A 22,622-nucleotide genomic window follows, 5' to 3' on the forward strand; every position below is an offset into this window, starting at 1 on the left:
TACAAACTGAATTTGTCGTGCTGTCTTTTTATGAGTAGACAATTAGATGAAATTTTTACTTTGAACTGTATAGTCAGTTTAATTATTTCATTTGTTACTATTTTAAATTACTTTGCATACTTTTCTCACTGATAGCTAAGTCCTTTATTTGTATCATTAAGCCAACTTTTTTGGTTTTATTCACAAAGATCTGTTATTTTAAGAACCACAAAAACCTACCTCTTTGCCCTTCTTTTAAAGCTTTGATAAAGTGCATTCCTAGGAAAGTAGTCTTGTATCAATGTAAATTATTTTAATTATGCTTTTTTACTATCATGAAAAATACCTTGGCAATAAAATATAGCCTCTAAAATCAGTGGGAATTTTGATTTTAGAACATTGTAGATTTCATCCTTGTATTTAATACATGGGATCTGTTCATGCATGCAGACACACTCATGCATTTTAATACAATCTTGTGATTCTCAGATTGAGAAAACATCATGAAACATGACTTTAAACTCTTACATACAACTTTTATTTGATGTTTCTTGTATTTGCTGACAACATCCACATCCATGTGCTGTGAGCAGCCCATAATCACAGTGAAGTATAAAACACAGCTGAGTTTTTTGTGTGCCAATGCCTTGAACATAAATGGAGCAGTCACCTGATGACTGTGGACTTGATGTGGTTCAAAAAGCCACTTGAATTTGTGCAGTACCGGGTGGTAAAACACTGTTTAAAATCAGAGCTCTGTTCTGTACAGTGGAAAGGTTGAATCTGTTCATACCCACATGGCAAGTTCTGAAACTCTGCTTCCCCAGCTGCAGCTCTCAAGCACGGGTGAAATTATGGGATGGGGAAATGGACCTGGGCAGTGCAAATATTCATGCAAACAGGCCACTGAGGAACAGCTGTAATAAAGTCAGGGAGAACAGGACTCGGATGAGCTGAGAGCTCAGATTAATTACAGCTCTGCTGTCCAAATGTGGACCAAACTAAATGCTGTAGAAACCAGAGGACCAGAAATGCTATGTTCAAAACATATCAGAAAGAATGTACTTCACACACAATGGGAAATAACTCTGTTGTCTTGCTGACAAAAAGAAAAAAATGATACTGCTTTATTTTGTCCATAGAATAATTATGGTAATCATTTTTCTGAAGTTCCTGCCCACAAATTCAACAATATAGAATACATTCAAGAAATCAGAGCAGCATGCATTTTTTCATCTATTTGATTTCATAAAATTACTTCAAAATTGGAATGATAGTTTATTAATTTCAAGCTTGTGAAAAATTTTAATTGGAGGAGGCCTATAATTATGAGGTGGGAAAATCAGACAGTAAATTATCACTACAAAATTGGTTTTGTGTGTGAAATAAGCAAAGATATGTATCCTGTGTATAAAATAGTAGTTTATTCCCAAGAAAAAAAAGCCTTCAGTGGATTTCTTTTCAAAGTTCTTATGCAAATAAGAAATACTGCCCACTGAAGTACCCTGAAGTGTTTTATGATACAGAAAGAGTAAAAAGGTTTTAAACGTGGTTGTGTTTGTTTGTTCTTCTTCCAACTGCTTTATCAATTTCCTAGTTTAAAGGGTACAAAGAATGTAAAAACAGAAGTCACATTAGATATTCCTCAGATTCATACCACTGTGTCATTTCATGACCTAAGAAACAGAAGGCCTAGAAAACATAGAACCTTTTAATTTGGAAAAGGCCATTGACTCTTACCATTAAATCCTATTTATTTGTGTCTTCAACTGTCCACTTTTGTCTGCATGTACAGGTGGTGCAGGATTGCACTTTGCTCTTTGCTGTTGTAGTTTTTGGTATAGTGCTAAAGTTATGGACAAAGTTTTAAAAGTAACCCAGCTGCAATAAATTGTTCAATACATGCTTTCAAGTTTGATTTTTTTAAATTACTGTAGAAAATTCATATGTTGTTTTGAGAATGACCCTAAATAGGCATCTCCTCTTCTTTGTCACCATTCCAAGTCTAATTCATTACCTTTGGGTGGGGCACATGATTATTTGTTGGGTCTCTGCAGTTTTTCTGTGCTACTGGATAGATCTTTCTCTGCTGGACTTATGCCTGAGATCAGTGGTCTGAAGGAATAGATTAATTAATCAATTTTAATTATATTTTCAGAGTAAAGACACAATTTTTCTCTTTTTTCCCTTTTTTTCTTGCCTTCTATTATAGTTTAAATGACTTGGAAGGGAAAGGTTAATATAAAGCCTATTGTACATTGGTTGGTTGTCTTTATCAAGGCACTTTATCTGGAAAAAATCTCTTTCTTTGTGTTACACAGTATGAAAACTCAAGCGTGATGAAAATGGCAAGGCTCTGTCAAGGAATGTTGTCATTTAGCCAGGAAGATCTTTTTCTTCTTGACCAAGTTGGCAACTCCTCATTAGGCTAGTAAAGATATCAATGTCCAGACTGTACACATTTCAAGATGGGTCAATTCTGAACAGAAAGGTTGAGTAGTTGTCCCTTTTTCCTGTTAAGGATAAGCAGAAACCCTGGCCCGGTTTATAGTCAAAATAAAAACTTGTGTATGCAAAACAACTTGAAAAACATTTTCTAGAAATCTGCTTGTTAATTCAGAACTTCTCTCGTTTGTCACTACCAAACTCTGGGCACTCACTCAGTGAAATTTGCCTCTTGTGAGAGCGTTTATTTTTGTAAGCGCTTTCAGAACCTCTCTACATGAGCGGGCATGGAGCAAGATGCTGGAGAGCAGGACACAGCCCAGAGCTCTTACAGAAAAAGCCCCAGGAGTGATTTGGATCATTAGGGAGGGACCCTGTCTCCTGCTGTGCTGTGGGAACATCGGCAGCAACTCCAAATCTTCCTCTGAAGTGGAATTGAGCAACTAAAACCAGGTCAAAAAAGGATTTGGCACACCTTTGACAGTTTAGAGAGAATGTGACCTTCTTAACTCAAGCTGAGGGGAGGTGGCAAATTTCTACAGTCAATCGGGTGAGGAGGTGGGGCTGGAAGTCACCCCACCCATGTAATGCTGGTGGTCATGTTTGGCGTTCATTACCTCATTCTCACCTGGCCTTTATTAAGATCTTTACAGATCCCCTGCAGCAGGAGACTGGGCTTTAAAAACATTGAACAGTTATCTCAACTGCCATTATTACCTAGGACTCTGCAAATTACTGCTATTGGTGAAATCTGTGTGACAATGTAGATCTTTGGTATCTGTTTAACAGGACAGCAAAACATGGTAAAGAAAAAGGTTTGAATGACTTCTTGTTCAAACATTTCTTTACAACTTATAGACATCTTAAATACTTTAAATTTTTTCTTAGTCTTGAAATGAACTAATATTATTCATTCAGCTGTTTCGAAAACAGATAATTAGAGCTTTTGCTGTGGTCAAGTATTGCTAGGTCCAGCTTCAGGGAGGTGGGGAAAAAAGGAATTAAACACACATCAGGTATGTTTGTTTGTTGGCCCTCAAACCTCTGAACTGGCAGTGTTTGAAAGGGAAGGCATAACTTTGTCTGAACTCTATGGTTTGAAAAAGTAATCAGGAGTTGTATGGCATGGCTTCATCTGCAACAAAACTATTCTCTACTTTCAGTCTTTCCAATTGTAGCCTGTGGTTCTGCTGCACAGGCAAAACAAGGTGTCACCTGAAGTCATTTGGGGGTAAAAAATGTTTTACTTTCTGTATTGAACTAGGAATGATGAATATTTCTTAGTGGCTGAAAAATCCTGTAACTTTTAGCGCTGATCCATTCTATCACCCTGATTCTCGTTTGCATTTCTTCTGGGTGTAAAAACCATCTCCAGCAGAGGCTGCCTTTCTATGGGGTGCATGGATAAGTCATTGTTTTTCTGGATGTTGTTCAGGCCTCTTCCTTTCATTGTCTGTACCCTGCAGCGCCTCAGAAGAGTCACTAGGATTGCCTTCATCATGACCATGGCAATGAACTTCCCCACGCAGCTCCGGGGGCCGAAGCCAAAGGGTTGGAAATAGCGGGAAGGGACCTGCGGAGAGCAACAGGAGGAATAAACTCAGAGACAGATTTTTCCCCGTAAGAGCAGTGGAAATAATGATGGAAATTGGTAGTAGATATATTCTGAAAAACTTGTAGAAGTAAACTTTTAGGAGCAATTCCTCATTTCACACTGGAAATCCCACCCAAGTCAGGCCCAGCTACAGGCGCTGACAGAAGTAGGGACCAGCCCTTGGAAATTGGGAGGTAGCAGGGATTGTACAGTTAAACAATTGAATTCTGTTCATGTGTTTGTCTGTTTGTCCTGGGAACTACAGGGATTTCACCACAAGCTGTGAAATGGAGTGAAGCCTCTGCTCTTCAAATGCATTAAAGTTCATTAAAAAGTTCTTCAGAAAATGTTCTTTATAAAGCTTATAAATATCTGAAATACAGGCTGATGCCATGTCTAAAGATAACCACTAAGCCATATGCCTACTCCATTTGTAATTATAAAGCTAATGTTTCTGACAACTAATTTGTCATAAAAGTAAATGTTAAATTTTTTGATATCTAATAGAGAGATAACACACATCATTATTATCTTCTGTCCTGTCAGCTGAAATATGAAATGCAGGATTCCCAGGACTACTGAAGAATCAACAGCCAGTTTTTTCTAGTTTTATTGCCATTGAGTAAATCAGTTAAAAAGAAAATCTGCTTATAAATAAATTATTTTTCTTCATCTGTGTAACTTCTTTTTAAGAAAGTCAGGTATTAACCATGTTCTGATTTCCTATTTAACAAGAATAGAGTAGAAAAAGTTTATTTATATCAGGTCATCTGGAAAAAAGTGTAGAGTTTTTTCTTATCTTCAGACTGACAGAAGTGTTCTGTTTAATTTTTTTTTTTTTAAATAAACTGAGCCATGCTTTTGGAAAAATTATAGATAAATAAAAGTGTTTTTAACACAGAGCAGCTACAGCAGCTGGCAGTGCAGCACAATGGCAAATGCACAGCCTGTGAAAATGGAAAAATGTTTAGATTCTAACAATGGCATCTTATCATAAATAATGCTGTGGATTGCTATTCACTTAGAGAACTGGAGGGAAATTGTGCCTGCCAGAATAATTATGTGGCAAACAGAATGCATCAAGTCAGATAGAAAATGTGTGGTTAAATATTTGGTCAAGGGGAAATATTTTTAGTAGCAAAATGTCCTCGTAAATTAAGCAAGATATCAATTTTTGATAGAAATACTTGGAATGTAAATAATGGGTGGCAAAATTGAGTCGATTCACAGAGAATTGTAATTTTGATAAACTTCATCCCTTATTCTCTTCTTGACTTTTCTACAAAAACTCTTTTCGAGCTGCTGTTTTTAATGCTGTGTGCAGGATTGGCTCAGGGTAATCCAACAGCAGTTGAGAAATACTAACTGGGTGGATTAATGCTCATTTTTTGTGTTGGCATATTTGATACTCTTAGCTTTTTTGATAAGAAATAGGTAAACCTTAAAGTTTTTTTTCTGGCTTGAACACTCATCTCTCTCTTTTTGTTTTCTTAGCTGTTTCTTCAGGTGTTTTTACACTGGTGAGTCCATTTTTAGTGTATTAATGTAGTCTGGTTCTTTCTTTAAAGCTGAAGTTTCCTCTATCAATGTTCATGTGTGCAGCTGCTAACATGTCAATGCAGTTTTAATCTCTCCAGGTTATCATTGCTGAACAAATACAGTTTCACAAAACCAATTCTTTCATCAGCAATCAGAAGAGCAGAGGTCTGAGTAAATAATCTGAAGGATGATTTGAACAGTAGAGGATTACAAGAAGAAAAAATATTCACATATTTCTTTTGATTATAGTTCTCCTGGTAGTTAGAACATAACTTCATTTGAAATTCAGTGCTGCATGGGAAATTAATTACTCAACATCTGCAGTATTAAGTTAGTTAAAATTTAACATTTTCATTATGGTCTATAAAATATTGTTAATTTAAAAAGAAAAAAAGAATAACATGGGAACTAGATCCCCAGTCTCTCAGAAGTTACTACACTGCTTCACCTCTCCAGAGAATCCTCAGCTCTGTGTGGGCTGCTGGCATGGCTCTAGCCCCATAAAGCCTCTTTATTTTGTCCAGTGCCAGGGGATATAATGGCAACCATGTGTGTCTGACAAATTTAATCAGAGATTTTTTTAATCAAAACTATTATGTCTGAAAAAACCCCATTTTCTATATTATAATTATTTTTTATTTAAAAGGCAGCTTGACAGGAAAATATCTGCCCAGCTCTAGTAATAAAAACAGTAATCAGCAGGTTGTATAGCTAACTAGACACTTAGATAAAGGGAAAACACACTTATAGTCACTAAGTTCTTGAGCAAAGTAAGAGGAAGAGACATTAGCAATAAATAATATCCAAATTTCTGTAGAGAAATAAGATGGAAAACTTACATTTTTCTCAAAATTTTCAAGAGAAAACTCGTTTGGCTTTGGGAAGAATTCGAGTTTGTGCATCCGGCCGATATTGAGGATGATGTTTGTGCCCTTTTTCACAGGGTAGCCGTCAATGACATCGTCCTGTAACGCTTTCCTCATGATCAAGTCCACCACTGGCTGGTATCTCATGCTCTCATAAATAAAATTCTCCACAGTTTTTAAGTTTGGCATGTCATCACTTTGGATGTCTCTGTCGCCTTGTGGAATAAAGCAGATGGTGAAGAGATTAGTTGGTTAGGAATTTGCGTTGTACAAGTATCAGAACATTTTGGGAAGATTCTCGGGTTCTGAAATTGTAGGAAGGATCCAACAGCTTCTAAGGAGTTTTGTGTGGCCTTACTTATCGAGAAAAATCTGATATATTGTTCATTAGCATAAACCCTAGTTTATTAATTAACAATCTTCTCACCTTCTTCTTATCACTTTGAGTCTTTGTTCTTGTCAGCAGCAAAACCCTGGGGGTCTTTCCCTGGCTTTTGTACAAGAGAGCAACAAAGTACAACAAATAAATCTTCCAGGAGCTGACAGCAAACAGAACCTGGGGATAGTCTGGAGCTAATTCTGTAGGGAGCTTGAATTTTCACTGTGTGGCTGGGTGTCCATCCCTTCCCTGACAGTTCCAGGTAGGATGAGCAGGTTCCAGCAGCAGGGTCAGTGCTGGGATGTGCTGCCCTTGGGAGCTTCCTTTGTCGCCCCGAGGAGCCCAGGGGCTGCAGGCTGCCTGCTGCTGGGGCAGGCTAGCACACAAAAGGCACTTTAGTGCTGGGCACTTCCTTAGGGAAAAGACAACGTTCTTACCTTAGAGGGTAAGGCTTCAGAAAGAAGCAGGGAAAATGAGTGAGTACTCTCATGAGGACAGTACAATAAGGATTATTACAAGTACCTTAGAAAAAGAGTAAAAGACTTGTGATACATTTTCTGGTGTTTAACAGACCAGAAGTAAGTCTTAAATAAGAGTGGATGAAATTAGTTTCTATATTGGTTCAGTGTCAGGCTTTGAATGAAGGCTAGAGAAGGGGAAGAATACAAATTTGGAATATCTTGATTGTGTTTTGAATAGTTAGTAATTAGTACTTAGAGAAGGCCAATTTGAGATCAAAATGGATGACAGCAGAATATAATTTTAATTTTGTCTAGTCTTTTCCTTCTAGAGTCATAATGAAACTTAGAAGTTCTGTATTTTAGCACAGAGAGATACTGGTGATTAGAATTATTTGAAACAAGTGCCCCCTTTTGCTATTTCAGGGTAACAGGAAAATAATTTCGATGAAACTTGAGGTGAATGCTGATTTTACACTGTGGTTGCTGAGGTGAGAATATACCACATTATTTCTAATAGATTATCAATTTGATGATTCCTATTTCATTTTATTTCACAAGTTTCTCGCATTTTTTTTCATTTGCTCTTTAATATAATCTTTTACATAGGATAGTGGTTCATATGTTTTACAGAAAAACATACAGAAAAAAATTTCTGTTAGGAGAAAATGCTTAAAATTTTCAGGTTTAGATGAATTAAATTAGATCACTGCTGAAGCAATATTATATTCCCACATCACTGACTTTGCAGCTCCTGCTTACCCACAACAGCTTCTATTTCTCTCATCATCTCCTCTTCCACTGTGGGGTGCTCTGCAATCAGGATTAGCATAAAGAAGAGAGTCACAGACAGAGTGTCAGGAGCAGCAATCATCATCTCCAGCACACACTGGTTCACATTCTCAGCAGTCAGATCCCCTCTGTTCTGAAAAAAAATAAAAAAGGAAATTTTGGAGAAAATATTGTTTGCTGACTTCTGATGCCAGCAAAGCTCCTATGTTGTAAGATAGACTGTCCTAATTCTGGACAGTCTATCTTACAATAAATAGCATTTCTTTTTTTGTCTTTCAGAGAATGCCAGAAAGCTCATGTTCTGATGGGTGTGTGGTGTCTTGCAGAAAAGCAGAAATGTATTCTTAGCTCAGGTTCTTAGTTTATTGCATTTCCTCACTGAGTTTGTGAGCTGTCAGAGATTATACAAGAGAGGAGTTATATAGCATTTGAAACCTTTGCAAACAAAAGGCAGTACATTAAATTATACACAGGAGTTAGGCAAAGACTGAAGGACACTCAGGGATAGATGCAAGAGTTTTAGGGATATTTTTTAAGCCATGAAATAAATATGACAAGCACCTGACCCTGAAATACAAGTATGCCTAGGTGAGTCACTCTCAGGACTCCACAGTACCAACTACTCAGCATCCCTTTATGGTGATGTGACTTTAGAGAGGCATGTGAAGATTAAATTGCAAAGCCTGGGTTCAGGAGAATGTCAGAAAAACCAAAAATAGGCATATTTTGAGTAAATTCCCAATACCTGTGCAAAAATCAACTGGGATGCAAAATCCATGTGTTCGTCCAACTTTTCCACAGTGGAAAGCTTTTGTCGTTTCTGTTCTATTAAGGTTTCCATTGCTCCTTTAAGATCCTTGCTGAAAACAGATGAAATCCAACATATTGATAAATATCTGCACCAGGGTATGACTAGAAATACAGAGATATATCAAGAAAAGTATCTAAGGATGGCAAAAATAAATATTCCTAAGAATGTTATAAGGTTCTCTGCAAAAGTAGTAATACTTAGGCAAGATGTATTTTCTTATTGTTCTTAAGTAATTGTTTGTCAGTCTGGAATAAAATCTTCATCTCTTTATAGAATAGACTGAAAAAGGGAAAAAGGTGTCTATATACACTATTAATGAATAAAGGTTTTAGAGATTTATTACAATTTCCAAAGAATTAGGTTATTTCCTTGTATTTTATATTGTGCTTTATCAGTAAGTAAAATGAATTTTTGAACATAAGGGATGATTTTTAGAAAAATGTAGACAAGTATTAGAAAATTTGTATCTTGGAGTAGAGTTGATTTAAACTTTTCATATTTAAATAGTAATACTGTGTCAACAGTTTGCATCAGTGGTGGAAAAAGTAAAGTTCAAAAGCTGTTATAAATTTTTTGGGGGAATTTTCAATTAGTTATATATTTGAAGGCAATTCTTAAAAAGAAGACAATTCTTTTGAAAAGGTTCTGAATGGAATCTTAAGTCTTTTCAAATGTGGGTTTGTTACAGTTGAGATAAATAATTTGTGTTTCCAGGGTAAATGTATTTAGAACTTCAATCGCCATAAAGATCTCAGTATTTATAAATATTTTATGTATTAGAAATAGTGGTCCTTTTTTCAAAGTTTATCAGAAGAATATTAGAAGTCTTCATATCCTGTGGTAGTTCTTTGCATTGTCTTAAATCCAGAAATATTTTTTTTTGCAATAAAAATTTGTTCCCAAGTTATTCTTTTATGGGACTTGCTTGCAGGGGCTTTCTGGTAATAACTGGGCCATGATAGTTTATCATTAGCATCAGGATAAAGCAGTAATCAGTGCCACAATAAAACTAGCAAGCAAATATTAGAGAAGGTGAATCTTGTGTCTAATGCTCAAGAGCTGTCAATTATCTTGGGTGAACCTGATCTTCTCCTTAAAGCCCTTATGTTACGTAGCACTTTCAAAGCAATTTATTCCATATTGTTCCTAAGCAGCAATTCTTCTCACTGGATGGAAAACAAATCCAGAATTAAAAAAGTGACTGCCAGTTCTTTCTGAAGCCAGATATCTTTTGGGAGAAGACAGAAAACAAGATCACAAAACTGGAAGAGGCATTTTGTGCTTTTGCAAAGAAGAATTGGCAAAATGTACTTGTTCCTCATTTAGGGAAAAAAGCCCCAACCTTGAAATGGATTATCACACTAAGCACCAAATTGTAACTCATAGATGAGGGATTGACTCAAAAATGCATGTTGAGAGATCCAATAACCAGGTACTGCTCAAGGGTTAACTCTCCAGGGGCTGTGTTCTGAATACAGATGGGTTTCCTTGTTTGGATGAGCTGCAACCTGCTCTGATTGTACTCAACTGGACAACAAATATAACTTCATCCATACAGTGGCTTTTCCTTCTCTGAAATGAAGTTTAGTTTCACATTTGAGTGTGCACGAACTGATGTTTTTGGTGAATAAATGGGGACTGGATAGACAAAGGTTTAAACTGGTCCCTGAATTCAGCTACTTGTACCACCAGGGACAAATCTGGTTCTGTCTTGGCTCTGCGGACAGGGGACCTCAGCAGCCACCTCTACAAGCATCACAATTTAGTTTCTAAAAGGCAGAGGAAAGCACCAAGGGAAATGCCCCTTCATAAAAAGACAGAAAGAATCTTATGCAACTGCTCTGCAGAATAGTTGATACTCACGCTGCATCTTTGTACTTCTTGCACAGCCAAGAAATCTTAAAAAATATATCAGGCTTTAATAAAAGTGCTTGCCAGGCATCAAAGTAGTTCTGAATCTTAAGCACAATGGCATTTTCTGAAAAGAAACGTTTAAAAAAAAAAAGTCATGAGTCAAGTAAGATAAATCCGTCAGAAAATTAATAATAAGGTTGTGTTCCCTACTCCATTAAGTTCATGGGAATTTGATAAGGAACTGGTAGGTAACATTTGCAGCACACTGTAAAAAAGATCTAGATCTTTGCAGAAACTCTTGGTAACTTGCTACAAGGACACAGAGGTGTGTCAGCCAGACCAAAGAGTCTCCCACAGGAGACCAGAAGCAGGACTATTGTAGAACACTGAAACGGGCAGTTTAGACATCCTGATAATATTATTTCTGTAATAGGCTGAAGAAATTGTAGAAAACATAATTTTTAAGGTGAACTTTTCAGAGCAATCATTTAGTTTGGTAGAAATATTTCAGATTCCTGCATGAATATAATTTAATATTGGAATTGTACCAAATTGGTGCATAAAAATCTCTTTAAATGGTACAACTTATTAAGGTGAGTGACAAGCTAATGCATATTTTTGGTCAAATAAAACTCTCTTTTGTAACCAAGATGATACTAAATCAATTCAATTAATCACATGGTGATACAAGGGTCTGTTATTTTGAGACGAAACTGCTGAGTGGTATCAATGAATTTTCCTTGGATATGCTTTTCAGACCCATCCTAAGGCCCAAAACCGAAGGTGTCAGTACCATCCAGAGGGACCCCGAGGAAGAGCTTGTTGGATGTGTCGAGCATGATCCGCCTCATGAGGTTGAGCACGTTGATGTTGCCCAGCTCCGTGGTTTCCTCCTGCAGCCGGTCCAGGTGGCCGATGGTTGACTCCACGCAAATGGCGATCATCCGCACCAGCCCGGGGCCAGACAGAGCTGGGAGGTCCGTGCAAAATGACAAAAGGTTTGTTAGTTCTTGTACCTTCTTTATAATGCCTCGAGTGGTGATAGCAGTGTTGATAAAATGGCAAATGTTATTGTGTCAGTGGCTGGTGTAAAGCCATTCTGGAACTTCATTGCTTTATCCTTCTTTGAAAGGAAAATACAGATTTCAGACAAACACAACGGCTTTTCAGGGAGGGCTGGCTCTGTGTGTGTCACAGTGAGGCAGGGTGTCAGTGCACACTGGGTTACCTTTGGTGAAAAAGGGGCGAATTTCTTTCCAGTGTGCTGGGTTGTTGTTAAATATGATCCCATTCTCGTACATGCCAATGCACTGTAATCCGAGCTTGCTCCCAAATCGAGACACGTAATGCCAGTGCTTCATTACGTGGAACACACTTGAGGATCTGGGGAAGGAAGGAGGAGAAAGCCCCCAATAAAAGAACTGTTTCAGAGACTAAATACAGCATTTGTATTCTGACATTTTACGATTGCTCCCAAGTGCTGACTCGCATTCTTAATTTAGCAGCAAGCACAATGCTTAGCAAGAAATGTTGTTCCTTTTACATAATTAAAAATCTGATCAATGCTTTCAGGATTTATATTAAAGCAATAATTTCTTCTGTTCAGATTTAAACTATTTTTCAATTAAAATGCAGATAGTTAATGAAGGATTTTAAACTGAATAGCGTTTATACATAGAAATGTGTAGATATATATGATGCATTTAGGCAGTGCCCAGTGTAAGATATTTCAGAGGATGAGGTAAAATATTTGATGTGTACTAAATTACAGCTTTTCTTTTGTATAGTCAATGCTATGTATTCTTTTGTAGCTCTTTGGTCACTCTCAGACAGATACTGAAAGCATAAAAATACATGTATCACTTAAATATGCATCATCATGATATGATAGTATCTGTGGGATAAATAATAAATATTCTTAAAGAGACACATAAGGGAAATCCATGATATGTATAATTATATTTACAGTCAGCAAGATTAATTTGGTGGTGCTGGCAGACAGCATTCTTGCTTTAAGATATAATTTCCTTTAGAGGGAGCCAGCATTTCAGAAATGTGGATGTGATGAAACACTGATCAAAGACAATCCAACCAAAAGAAAGAAAATCAGAACAAAGATTTGAAATGAAACAATACGCTTCTTTCTATACTGTGTAGTATAGTCTCAGGGCCAAACCCCAGAGTAGTAACATTATTTTTTCAGTCAGGTAATGTAAATGTGGCTTTTGCTATTGACTGCAAATATCCTTGGTTTCATAGTTTTGCATGACCTGGAGGAAGAGTGAACATTAAAGTTTTTTCCCATGTCAGGGCATATCATCTGTATTTCCCTAAACATGAAAAGATGGTGTTGAATGCTGACAGCTGTCCCCACAAAGGAGAAGGTGCAGCAGGCTCATTTTTCTTCCTCCCATCCCATTGTCTCTATGCAGGAGACTTATCATAAGGATTTTGTCAAGTAACCTTGCATAAGGAGGTTTTCCTGATGAAACTATTTAATGAAGTCCTCCAAAAGACATCAGCTGTTGTAACCAAAACTGCAAGACTTCTCTCTGTGCATTAGCACCTCAGTATTAGACTTGATGCAAAAAGTCCAAATGACATTGGAGAAAAACATGACATTGGTTTTCTTTTGCAGAAGCCAGGTTATGTTTAGTTTTGCAGTGAATTTAGGATCCACTGAAAATGTCATTTTTTGTTCTTGCTTTAAAAAAAGTAAAAGTTTTCTAGGTATAGCAAATGATTTAAAGCAAGAAATGCCTGAAAAGAAGCAATGTATTGACTGTAAATCTGGCATTCTTTAGCAGCACTCCTGGTTTGTTTCTGATGAATTGATAGCACAGAGAAGGAAAGACAGTGATAAGAGTTGGTAGTATTTTCAAAGCATTCAGAGCATTATCCGAACATTTTACTGCTTTAACTGATATTTGTAACAGCTTTGTAGGATAGGAATGTAAACAGTTTTCTTATCATGATTACTTCTTTTTACAGAGGTTTAAATAGAGGTGAAGCTGACTTGCACCTGGCAAATTCTGTGATTATTCTCTATGCTGCATTGTCTTTCAAAGGCTTTTACTTAATGAAAGTATGAATTGATTGACATTGTTACTTAAAAGGTTCTGATTCTTTATCAATTACATGTGGTAAACCTTTTACTACTTTTTTTTCTTTTCTTTTTCATGGCATGACTTATAATAATCCAGTTTAAGAAGAAAACAATCATCCACTGCAGCTAATAAAATGATAGGCTGAAGTTTAGCATTATGTTTAATACAGTGCATAATTGAAACATATGAATAATCCCATTAATTGGAGTGGAATTACTCCTAATACTATAATGCTGTGTTTGCTTATTTAAATCACTGAATTGGAGCCATAACCTTCAAGCATTTACTTCCACTTTAAGGAGAAATTTAAAAACACAGAAAATGAAAATTTGACTTAATCCCACATTGCAGTAAGCTTAGATCCCTAAACTGACTGTTATCTTAATGATAAATGGATAGTAAAATAGATGGTAAATTATTTCTAGGATTGAGCCACAGTACTTTCCTATCCACAAAAAATATTAGGAGAATTCACCAAAACTTCAGTAGTGGAGTCTTGAAACAGACACAAGTTTAGAAAAAGGTCTGTGAATAGCAGAAAGTTATAGGCTTTTGTTAGGACAATTTTTGAAAATAGTAACTTCAATTCCACTTTAGAATAAAGTAGCAAAGAGGTTGTAAAGAAATAAAGCTTTTCAAGTTATTAAGTATAGAAAATAAGGATTTACTTGCTAATTATAAATGTTTCTTCACCGCTGATCCAAACTCTCACAAATTCTCCATATGTCTTATTGTAGTAGTTGCAGGCATTCCCAACTCCCATCCAGAGAAATCTGCCATGAGAGATCAGGGGGCCGATTCCCATGCAGTATCCTGGCCCTAAGAAAGAAGGGAAGAGAGGTTTGGTCTCAGCAGTGCTCAGGGACAAGAAAACACCTCTGAGCACCTCCCTTTTGAAAGGAGGAGGTGTTCAATATGACAGTCCCAGGCTGTGCTGGGCAGCTCACACCAACAGTCCTGCTCTGAAGCTGTCTCAGACAGTGCAGCTGTGCTGGTGAAGTCTCACTGAGGGAGCCTGTAGTGCTCTCAGTGGTACCTACAGCAAATGGCATTCATTGCTTTGTACAACTTCCAGCTGCTGCTTGCTTTTGGAGGGACAATGCCTTCATCCTAGGAAGAAGAAATTCTCTTTTGGGCAAGGGTCTTCTCCCAGAATTTCTTCCAGGAGTCACTGTACTGGTTTAGGGTTATTCCTGTCCAACACCCGTGAGAGGCCGTGCACTGCTCTCCTCCATGCAGCAGGGTGTTGCATCTGGTGGAAAATAAGTTGAGCCATTAATGTCTAAATGAGCCCCCAAAACATTCCAGAAGCAAAAGGGAATTCGATGTTGCTCTGGTCTGGAGGGTTTTCAGTGCTAAAGATAGAGAAGCATTGATAACCTACTAAAATCTGAACAGCTTCTTAGATAACAGTTTAGAGTAGAGACAATTTAGAGAGCTTAAATTTAAAAACATGTGAAAAACAGTTTATAATGCACATGAAAATGAGAACATCCTGAGTTGTAAAATAGTATTATATCTTTCTAGCATACACAAAATAAAGCTGAAGATGAAATGTCAGATGGTCAAGCCACGATTGTTATGGAAGTTTTGAACTTAGAAAAAGCCTGATTTCCTTTATCAAGAATTTTTAAGAATCTGTATTACTTAAACTGATTCATAATAAATTTTGTTGTCATACCATGATTATTCAGCATTACTTTGTCGCTTAAATTTGAGAAACAAACAAAAATTACTCTGAAAACTTTAATGTGGCCCAATAGCTAAAGTTAATGTACCTGGTATTGATGAAGTCTCTTCATGATTCCATATGAGAAAGAGAAAGCACATGAGGATGAGTATGGGCACGGTGGCCACGGGCATCGTGTCCGGTACCAGGCTGGTGATGTTGTAGTGCATCGGGTTCAGGGTTTCCAGCACCATCTTGTCAAAGAGGTTCTGCTTTGCTTCAGAAAGAGAGAGGGAAGTGGGGAGAGAGGCAGAGGCTGTCAAGGCTCAGATGCGTTCAGCTTTGCTTGGTACCTCTCACCCCCTTTGTAGCTCCTACAAATGAGCAAATCAGCTCTGGACGTGGCTTTATAACGAGAGGGACTGCCTGGAGTGCTTGCTGGGACAAGCCTCATCACAAGTCAGAAGAGACATGAAGCAGACACATTTTTTTGCTTGGGAATAACAAAGGTTTTCTGACCTTGATGTTGAGGCATAGTTTTGGATATTTTGGCTGACAGACCTTTTATCTCTGATATCAACTTTGCTGGCCAACACTGAGGTTTACTCCTTGCAAATCTCTAACCAAAACACAAGAAATTAAACTTTCAGCACAAGTGGAAGCATTGAATGAGTTCACTTGCCAGCTTTTGTCTATCTTATTTAGCTGTTCCCTTCCTGCATGCCTGTAGTGCCAGAGTTCCTGAATTTCTAGGATAACTATGGTAGTTTTCAATGATACAGATAAGGTACCCCAGAACCACAGTTTTTTGTGTGAGACATGTAATATAGTTTTTTTTACTGCCAGCCTTTGAGTGTAACATAATGTAGTATAATGTAATGCATTTCTTTATGGTTTTTCTGTGAAATACTTTGAAAAATATAATATATTTTAAATTTAGTAAATATATTTTAAATATAATATATGCCATAACAAACAGGGCCTGTTGTTAGATTAATAGATTAATATATAAACAATTAATAGATTATCTGTTGCCATATTTTTACTCAGGGTGTAGCTAGCACTCAGCACAGGGAAGAAAACCCAAGGACAGACAACAGGTCTCTTATGCATAAAGAAAATAGAGGGATTAATTAGAGATTTTTTGCATGTTTTTGAATTAAATAGTAAAATATAAGCAGTTATTGTACCTGGGAAGGAATATGTGTGAGAAGGAATGTGAGTGAGAACTCATTTAACCACAAAAAGGTACTGCTTGAACCGGCACAATATTTTGTTAACAAAACATCTTAATTCTGCTCTGGCAATAACTAAGAAGAGATTTGTTTTGTTTCTTCCTGCAACAATATTTCAAAGTTGAAGGATGTGTTTACTTAGCTGGAAGCTTTTAGATGCAGTTTACTTTCAGCAAATGCTTTCTTGTTTGTCTCGTGCTTTGGTCTCATGTAGCTGAAAAAAGGAGAGCTTGCTTTGTAGTGACCCTCAGTGCAATAATTATGTTAAATGAAGCCAAGAATGGGATAGATGCTTTCTAGATAGTGAGAATCCTGGTGTGTATGGTCCAAGGAGGAAATGTATGGAGTGTAGGAAGGGAATATGGGGAAAGGGAGTAAGAAGAGGTTTAAAACCTTGCAGGTGCAAGGTTCCCTTTGGATGTTTTTTATGTCGGGCTTCTGGGGCTTTTATGATCCAAAATGATCAAAGTGCCAGGTGACCTTTTAGAAACATCCCTGCTATTGCAATAGAGAGCAGCCCCCTCCCTTCTGAGAGTGTCCAGGGACAGGTCCCACCCTGGGCACCTCCAGCTGTTCCATTGTCTTGTGTGTTGTGAGAAAAAGCTTTGTATCCACAAGCATTTTTATCCTGCAATGGTATTTATTAGTTTGAATTTCCTTGAGTGCTATTCCTTACCACAGCAAAAGCATGCCTGTGTGTATGTAAATATTTTATCAGCTTCTGTCGCTTTCACTAATATGAGTTTATAGCATTATAGAGGGGAAAAAAAACACACTTGGGGTGTATAGTTCCATTTTTATGTTGCTTTCTCTCTGGATCTGCATAAGCTTCATGTTTGTACTCCATTGCCACAGATAGGCTCTGATGTACATTGTGTTTTCTGGTTATTTTCATTTCCAAGACATTCTGGTGTGTGCACAGTAGTTTCACCGCCTCACATTCCCTGTGAAGACAAGTATGGAGCTGGTTGTGCATTTGGGTGCTGTGAAATAAACCAATTTCATACCTCCCAATGTGGATGTATGAATATTGTATCTGCAGGGTGAGCCCTGGTAGAGTTGAAGGCCCTGATATGTTTGCACAGTGTACTTTGCAAGTATGAGTCTCCTCCTTCTATCTTCTAAAAATGATCCCTGAGTTTTGATCTTGTTCAGCTCCTAAATACCCACAGCTAAAGCTTATCATTGTTTTGACAGTGGAATGCAGGCAGGTTTCTGTTTTTTCAAAATATACAGATAGCAATGGACTGGGTTTTAGATTCTTGATTGCCCCAGCTTCATGATTTTATAGTTTTTAGTAAAAGAATCTTTTCTTTTTCTATGTCCAACACCTTGCTGTTACATTTATTATTTTATCATCCTGAATTGTGCTGTCATTTAGATAAAAGTACTAAAGGCAAAGTATTTGGTTTGAATATTTTATACACTCTTGACCTGATCTAAAACAGTCTTTAGTCAAAGTGGCTTCTCAAGACCTTAAACAGCTGACATTTCCAGTATTGAGAAGTTTTTTGCTTCATTTCAATGAGTATTAATGAAGCTTACTTTCAGGGCTTGCATTTTTAACCTCCTTTTTTTTTTTTCATTGCAAAAGCCAGCTGGGCCATGACCAATTCACCTTAAAAATATTTCCACTCAGCTGCTTATCCCACTTTTTATGCATTGCCTCTTTTAAGAACTGCCACGAGTGAAGTCTGTCCTCATAAAAACTCAAACCCATTTGGATAGTAAGCCATCACTGAGCAGACTGAAAAAGTTAGAAATGGAACTGAGTTAGAGTGCCCACTGTGCATGGAGGAAGGTTTCTCTAGTCTTGCTCATTTGTCTGCTGTAAGTAATTTCTCCTTTCCTTGCAGCTGGTTGAGGTGTCTCAGATCAGAGGGGTTTGTTGGTTCGGATTGTTATTTATGGGGCAAAAATTTTAAAATCCCACTATCCAGTGGGGGAAAAGAGACTTATTACAGGAAAGGGCTTTTGGGACAGAATAGATGGATGTGCACAGTTTGTCTGGCTTGGCAACCATCACTGATCTCAACACCTGGGACAGCAGCTGCCAGCAGAGGGCCTTTTAGATTACTGATTTTTGAGTTTTGGCTACAGAGCTCTAGGAGAATGTTCTAGGTTCTGTCAAACACTTTCTTGCTAAAGGTAATGTGGGGAATGATGCCAAGGTCCACAGTAAAGTGAAAAGCTCATACATCTACAGGACAGCTGTATTGACACCTCTTATTCTGGTTAGAGCTTTGTATTTAATGACTCTGTCAGTAAAAGAGCAAATTCATAAAATCATATGATAGAATTGGAGCTGAAAATCTCTCTTAATTTTGCAAAGGAGTTCTTAGAAATGCCTGATAACTCTTGAAGAGCCATTCTTATGTCCTGGAGTTGCTTTCTTTGGGGTGGTTTGTCAGTCAGGAGAGAAAAAATCTGCTACTTGTTAAAAATTCCCAAGCATTATTAACCTGTATTAGCAGCATCTGAAGCAACTTATCTAGGTTTAAACAGTTTGGAAAAATAAACAGACTTGTTTCCCACAAACCCCATTTTGTTTTAAAGATCTGCTCCCATTGTACCACAGTTTTTGCCAATGTTGATATAGGCTGAAGGAACACAGTACCCCTGAAAAATGAAATAGTAGTTTTAATTGATTTGAAGTGGATATTTATCACCAGGTGTGCAGCATATATCACATCCTTGACAGAGGGATTGTCTTGTTTCCTTGAAGGGCTGTGGGGTTTAAAGCTGAGAACATGTCAGGAGACATTTTTAAACTTGAGAGTGCTCACCATTCCTTGTGAGAGGTAAATTACTCTGTAAGCATCAGACTGCACATTTATTTAGCGTCACCCTGCATTCTGTGGTCTCTTCCAATTCTTTAATTCTCTCAGGATGCAATGTGGATGTCACTGAGAGTTTTCCATCACAACTTATTGGTTATCTTATATTGCACTCCTCTTGGGACATTTTTTTTTTCTTAGATCCGCTGTATTTTTTTCTTAATTACTTTTCATTTGTTTTGTAACATGATTTTTTTATAACTTAATAACTTCTCACTGTTTTAGTCACCTGATCCTTTGCATCTGTCAGACATCTCTCATTACAGATGGGTTTGCAGTCCCAATGTGCAGAGCTGACATTTTAAAGTTTGGCGTTTTCGTTACTCTGCTTCTGCAGCACTCTGCCTTCTTTAGGACTACTTTCTACTTTTAACTTAATCCTCTGCATCTCAAAAGAAAGATAAATATAGTAAAACGTGAAAGGGAGGGAACAGACCCCTTTTTCAGTCACTTCTAGAGTTTGAGTCAGTGGGCTGGAATTTGTGTAGCTGTAGAGGTCTATCCCATCTAATTACTATGGAAATGTATTCTAGCAGTGTTGAATGATTATTGTAGCCTGGTAGATTAATCCTGTACCACTTGATTACTATGAAATCTAATCTAAATAGCACTTACAACTTCATCTGTTGTTTAGGTTAGAGGAGGAGGAGGAAGAGAAAACGAGGAGATGACAGCTTTCAGCAAAGCTTGCAAGTGGGAATTTAGTAACAATCATCCTGGCAATCAAAAGGGGCTCTTGACAAGTAAATGAGGAGGTAGGACCCTAAAGTTGTGTCAGAGGGCAAAGGAAAGAGAAATGCAGAACACAGCCATGATTTTGTGGTGTTGAATAAAACATCTGTACTATGAGATAAGAAAGATGGTTACATTTGATGCCTCTGCTATTATTTTGAATTTTATTTTTTAAATTTGAGTGTCCTTATGACAGAATTACCTTTTTTTCACAGCTGAATAGGATCTGTCCCTAGAGCCTGCTTCTCTGAGATTTCAAGTTCTGTCAGCTGCCTTTGACAGCACTTGTAAAATGCTGCTGCATTGTTACAGTGCTGCTGGTGGCCCCAGCTTTATCCACAAAACTCAATTTCTTGTCACCCTTTCTACTCAAAGTCTACAGTGAGTTCCAGTGTGCAGAGAAGTTTGGAATTGCATATTTAAAATTACTGTTGTAAATGTCGGCATTCCTACTGTCTGGAGTCAGTTTGGTCGATCAGTTTTCTTAGCACCACTCAGTGCTGGCATATGACTGGAAATTAACTGGTCACTAAACCCTTTGCCAGGGAAACAAATACATTGCAAATATCTTCTATAAATGTAGGACTCCATTTGAATATTACTGTTTGTTTGGATTACTGCTGTAAGAGCAGCGCCTCTTTTTTGTGCCTTTATGGTGGTTGAGGTGTGAATTGGAAAAATAACTTGCCAGTTTTAGCACTTTTCACAACAGGTCTTGTTGTTGTTGTCGCTTATGAGCCACCCCAATGTCCGTGGAAAGCATCATCCACGTGAGAAGGTACCAGGGTTTCATGTGAACCAAACCATCTCCTGAGCAGACCAGGTGTGCCAGTGCTTGTAAGCCATCAGAACCAGCTGGGGGCTGTGCAAACTTCTGCAGTGGCAGGACTGTCATTTACTTCCCGTCAACCTCAAAGTTTCATTACAGCACCACAGGCTCTAATTAACTCAAAACTAATCAGAAAATGAGTTGTGGATGGCAGCTGAAATCTCTCCAAAGTGCTTTTTAGCAGACTCCTTGTTGTGGCTGCGGCAAAGCAGACCTGTTTGAGGAGGGCTTTCTGTAGGTAGCTGCTGTTGGTTTCTGTTACTACAGGGTAGGTGTTTTGTTCCTAATTCTCAAATAAAAACCATCTCTCTCTACCATAGTCATGTTTCTGCTGTTGTACTTTTACTGCTGGCAAATACCTTGATCAATTTAAGCAAAAAGTTAGTTGACACAGAAAGGATGATTCTCTAAGAAATATTAATTAAATTTTTGACTTTTTCCTCTGGCTATAAGTATCATGTATTCTATCAAAGTTTGTAAATTAATCCTGAAGAAAAGTTTATCTGTGTGCTCAAAAAAAAAAAAAATAAAAAGACTGAGAAAGAATGCATGACAATTCTCAAACCATTCTTTTTGCAAACGACTTTATTAATCAGATATCATTATGAACTGAGATACAGCAGCTAGAAGAAATACAGCACTTTTCCACAGCAAGCACCAATTGATATGTGTCAAGCTCTGGTTGAATAAAAAAATTTCCAGGGTCAGTTCAAATCTTGTTCTACCTGATTTTTATCCTCACTTTTTTTTATCTCACTTTTTAAACCTCACTTACAATCCATTTTTAAGTGCTGTGACAATGATGGTTGGAAATGTCAGTTTGTCCAAAAATCACAACTTCCCAACTAATTCTACATTGCTGTGCAGCAGCAGCTGGCAGTGTCTGTCCCATGCTGTGTATTCCACCATCACTTTGTTATGGTGCACATGAAAAAAATCCACTTGAGAGTCAAAAGTATTAAATCAGACACCGCAGAAACACTGAAAAGTTTGGTTTTTTAATCTATGGGGACCACATCCATAAAAAACCTGAAATGATTTAATATCTTCTGGTGTAATGTAAACAGCTTGAAATGTTGCACAAAGTGAATACACTTTCTTAGGATAACTATTCTGCAAGAACACTGTGCTGTTTTTTAAAAAAGAAACTTTGTAGAATACTTGACAAATATATAGCATATTGCTGTTATTTTACTACCACGAATTTGGCCAAAGACCTGCATATTTTCTACTAAAAACCCCTCTGTTTAGACAGTGGCAGCATATAATTTACACAAAGATAATTACAGTAGCAGATCAAAGCAGCTCCCAAGGCATGCTTCCCACTCAAAACAAAAATAAATCCCATTTATTTCATGTCCTACCCATACAGTTTGAAGAAAAATGCTAGAATATGAATTGAAAATGTACCTGTGTCTTCTTGTTACTTGTGGATTTTTGCTGGTGGAGAGTGCTATCCTGGCTCCTGGCGTGCTCCTCTTACAGGTCTGGATAGG

The 22,622-nt window shown here is 37.4% G+C and overlaps 1 protein-coding gene across 1 annotated transcript; it reads right to left on the reverse strand.

The window, feature by feature from the left end:
* Positions 1 to 506: 506 nt before the first annotated feature.
* On the reverse strand, positions 507 to 22,622 carry LOC119705017 (aromatase). Its single transcript, XM_038146921.1, has 10 exons — positions 22,537 to 22,622; positions 15,603 to 15,770; positions 14,493 to 14,643; positions 11,946 to 12,100; positions 11,511 to 11,687; positions 10,727 to 10,841; positions 8,798 to 8,912; positions 8,023 to 8,185; positions 6,397 to 6,638; positions 507 to 3,997 (listed from the first exon to the last, which is right to left on the reverse strand). Exons 2-10 carry the CDS (start codon positions 15,745 to 15,747, stop codon positions 3,731 to 3,733), a joined length of 1,530 nt encoding a protein of 509 aa, XP_038002849.1. The 5' UTR covers positions 15,748 to 15,770; positions 22,537 to 22,622; the 3' UTR covers positions 507 to 3,730.

The sequence above is a fragment of the Motacilla alba genome, chromosome 10 (genome assembly GCF_015832195.1).
Source record: "Motacilla alba alba isolate MOTALB_02 chromosome 10, Motacilla_alba_V1.0_pri, whole genome shotgun sequence".
NCBI classification, from domain to species: domain Eukaryota; kingdom Metazoa; phylum Chordata; class Aves; order Passeriformes; family Motacillidae; genus Motacilla; species Motacilla alba.

Excerpts from the sequence above, each read along its gene's own strand:
- LOC119705017 (XM_038146921.1), bottom strand. The coding sequence starts at position 15,747 with ATGGTGCTGGAAACCCTGAACCCGATGCACTACAACATCACCAGCCTG. Across the intron at positions 14,644-15,602 it reads AGAGACTTCATCAATACCAG|GGCCAGGATACTGCATGGGA; the intron begins GTACATTAACTT and ends CTTCTTTCTTAG. Across the intron at positions 3,998-6,396 it reads TTGAAAATTTTGAGAAAAAT|GTCCCTTCCCGCTATTTCCA; the intron begins GTAAGTTTTCCA and ends TGCTCTCCGCAG.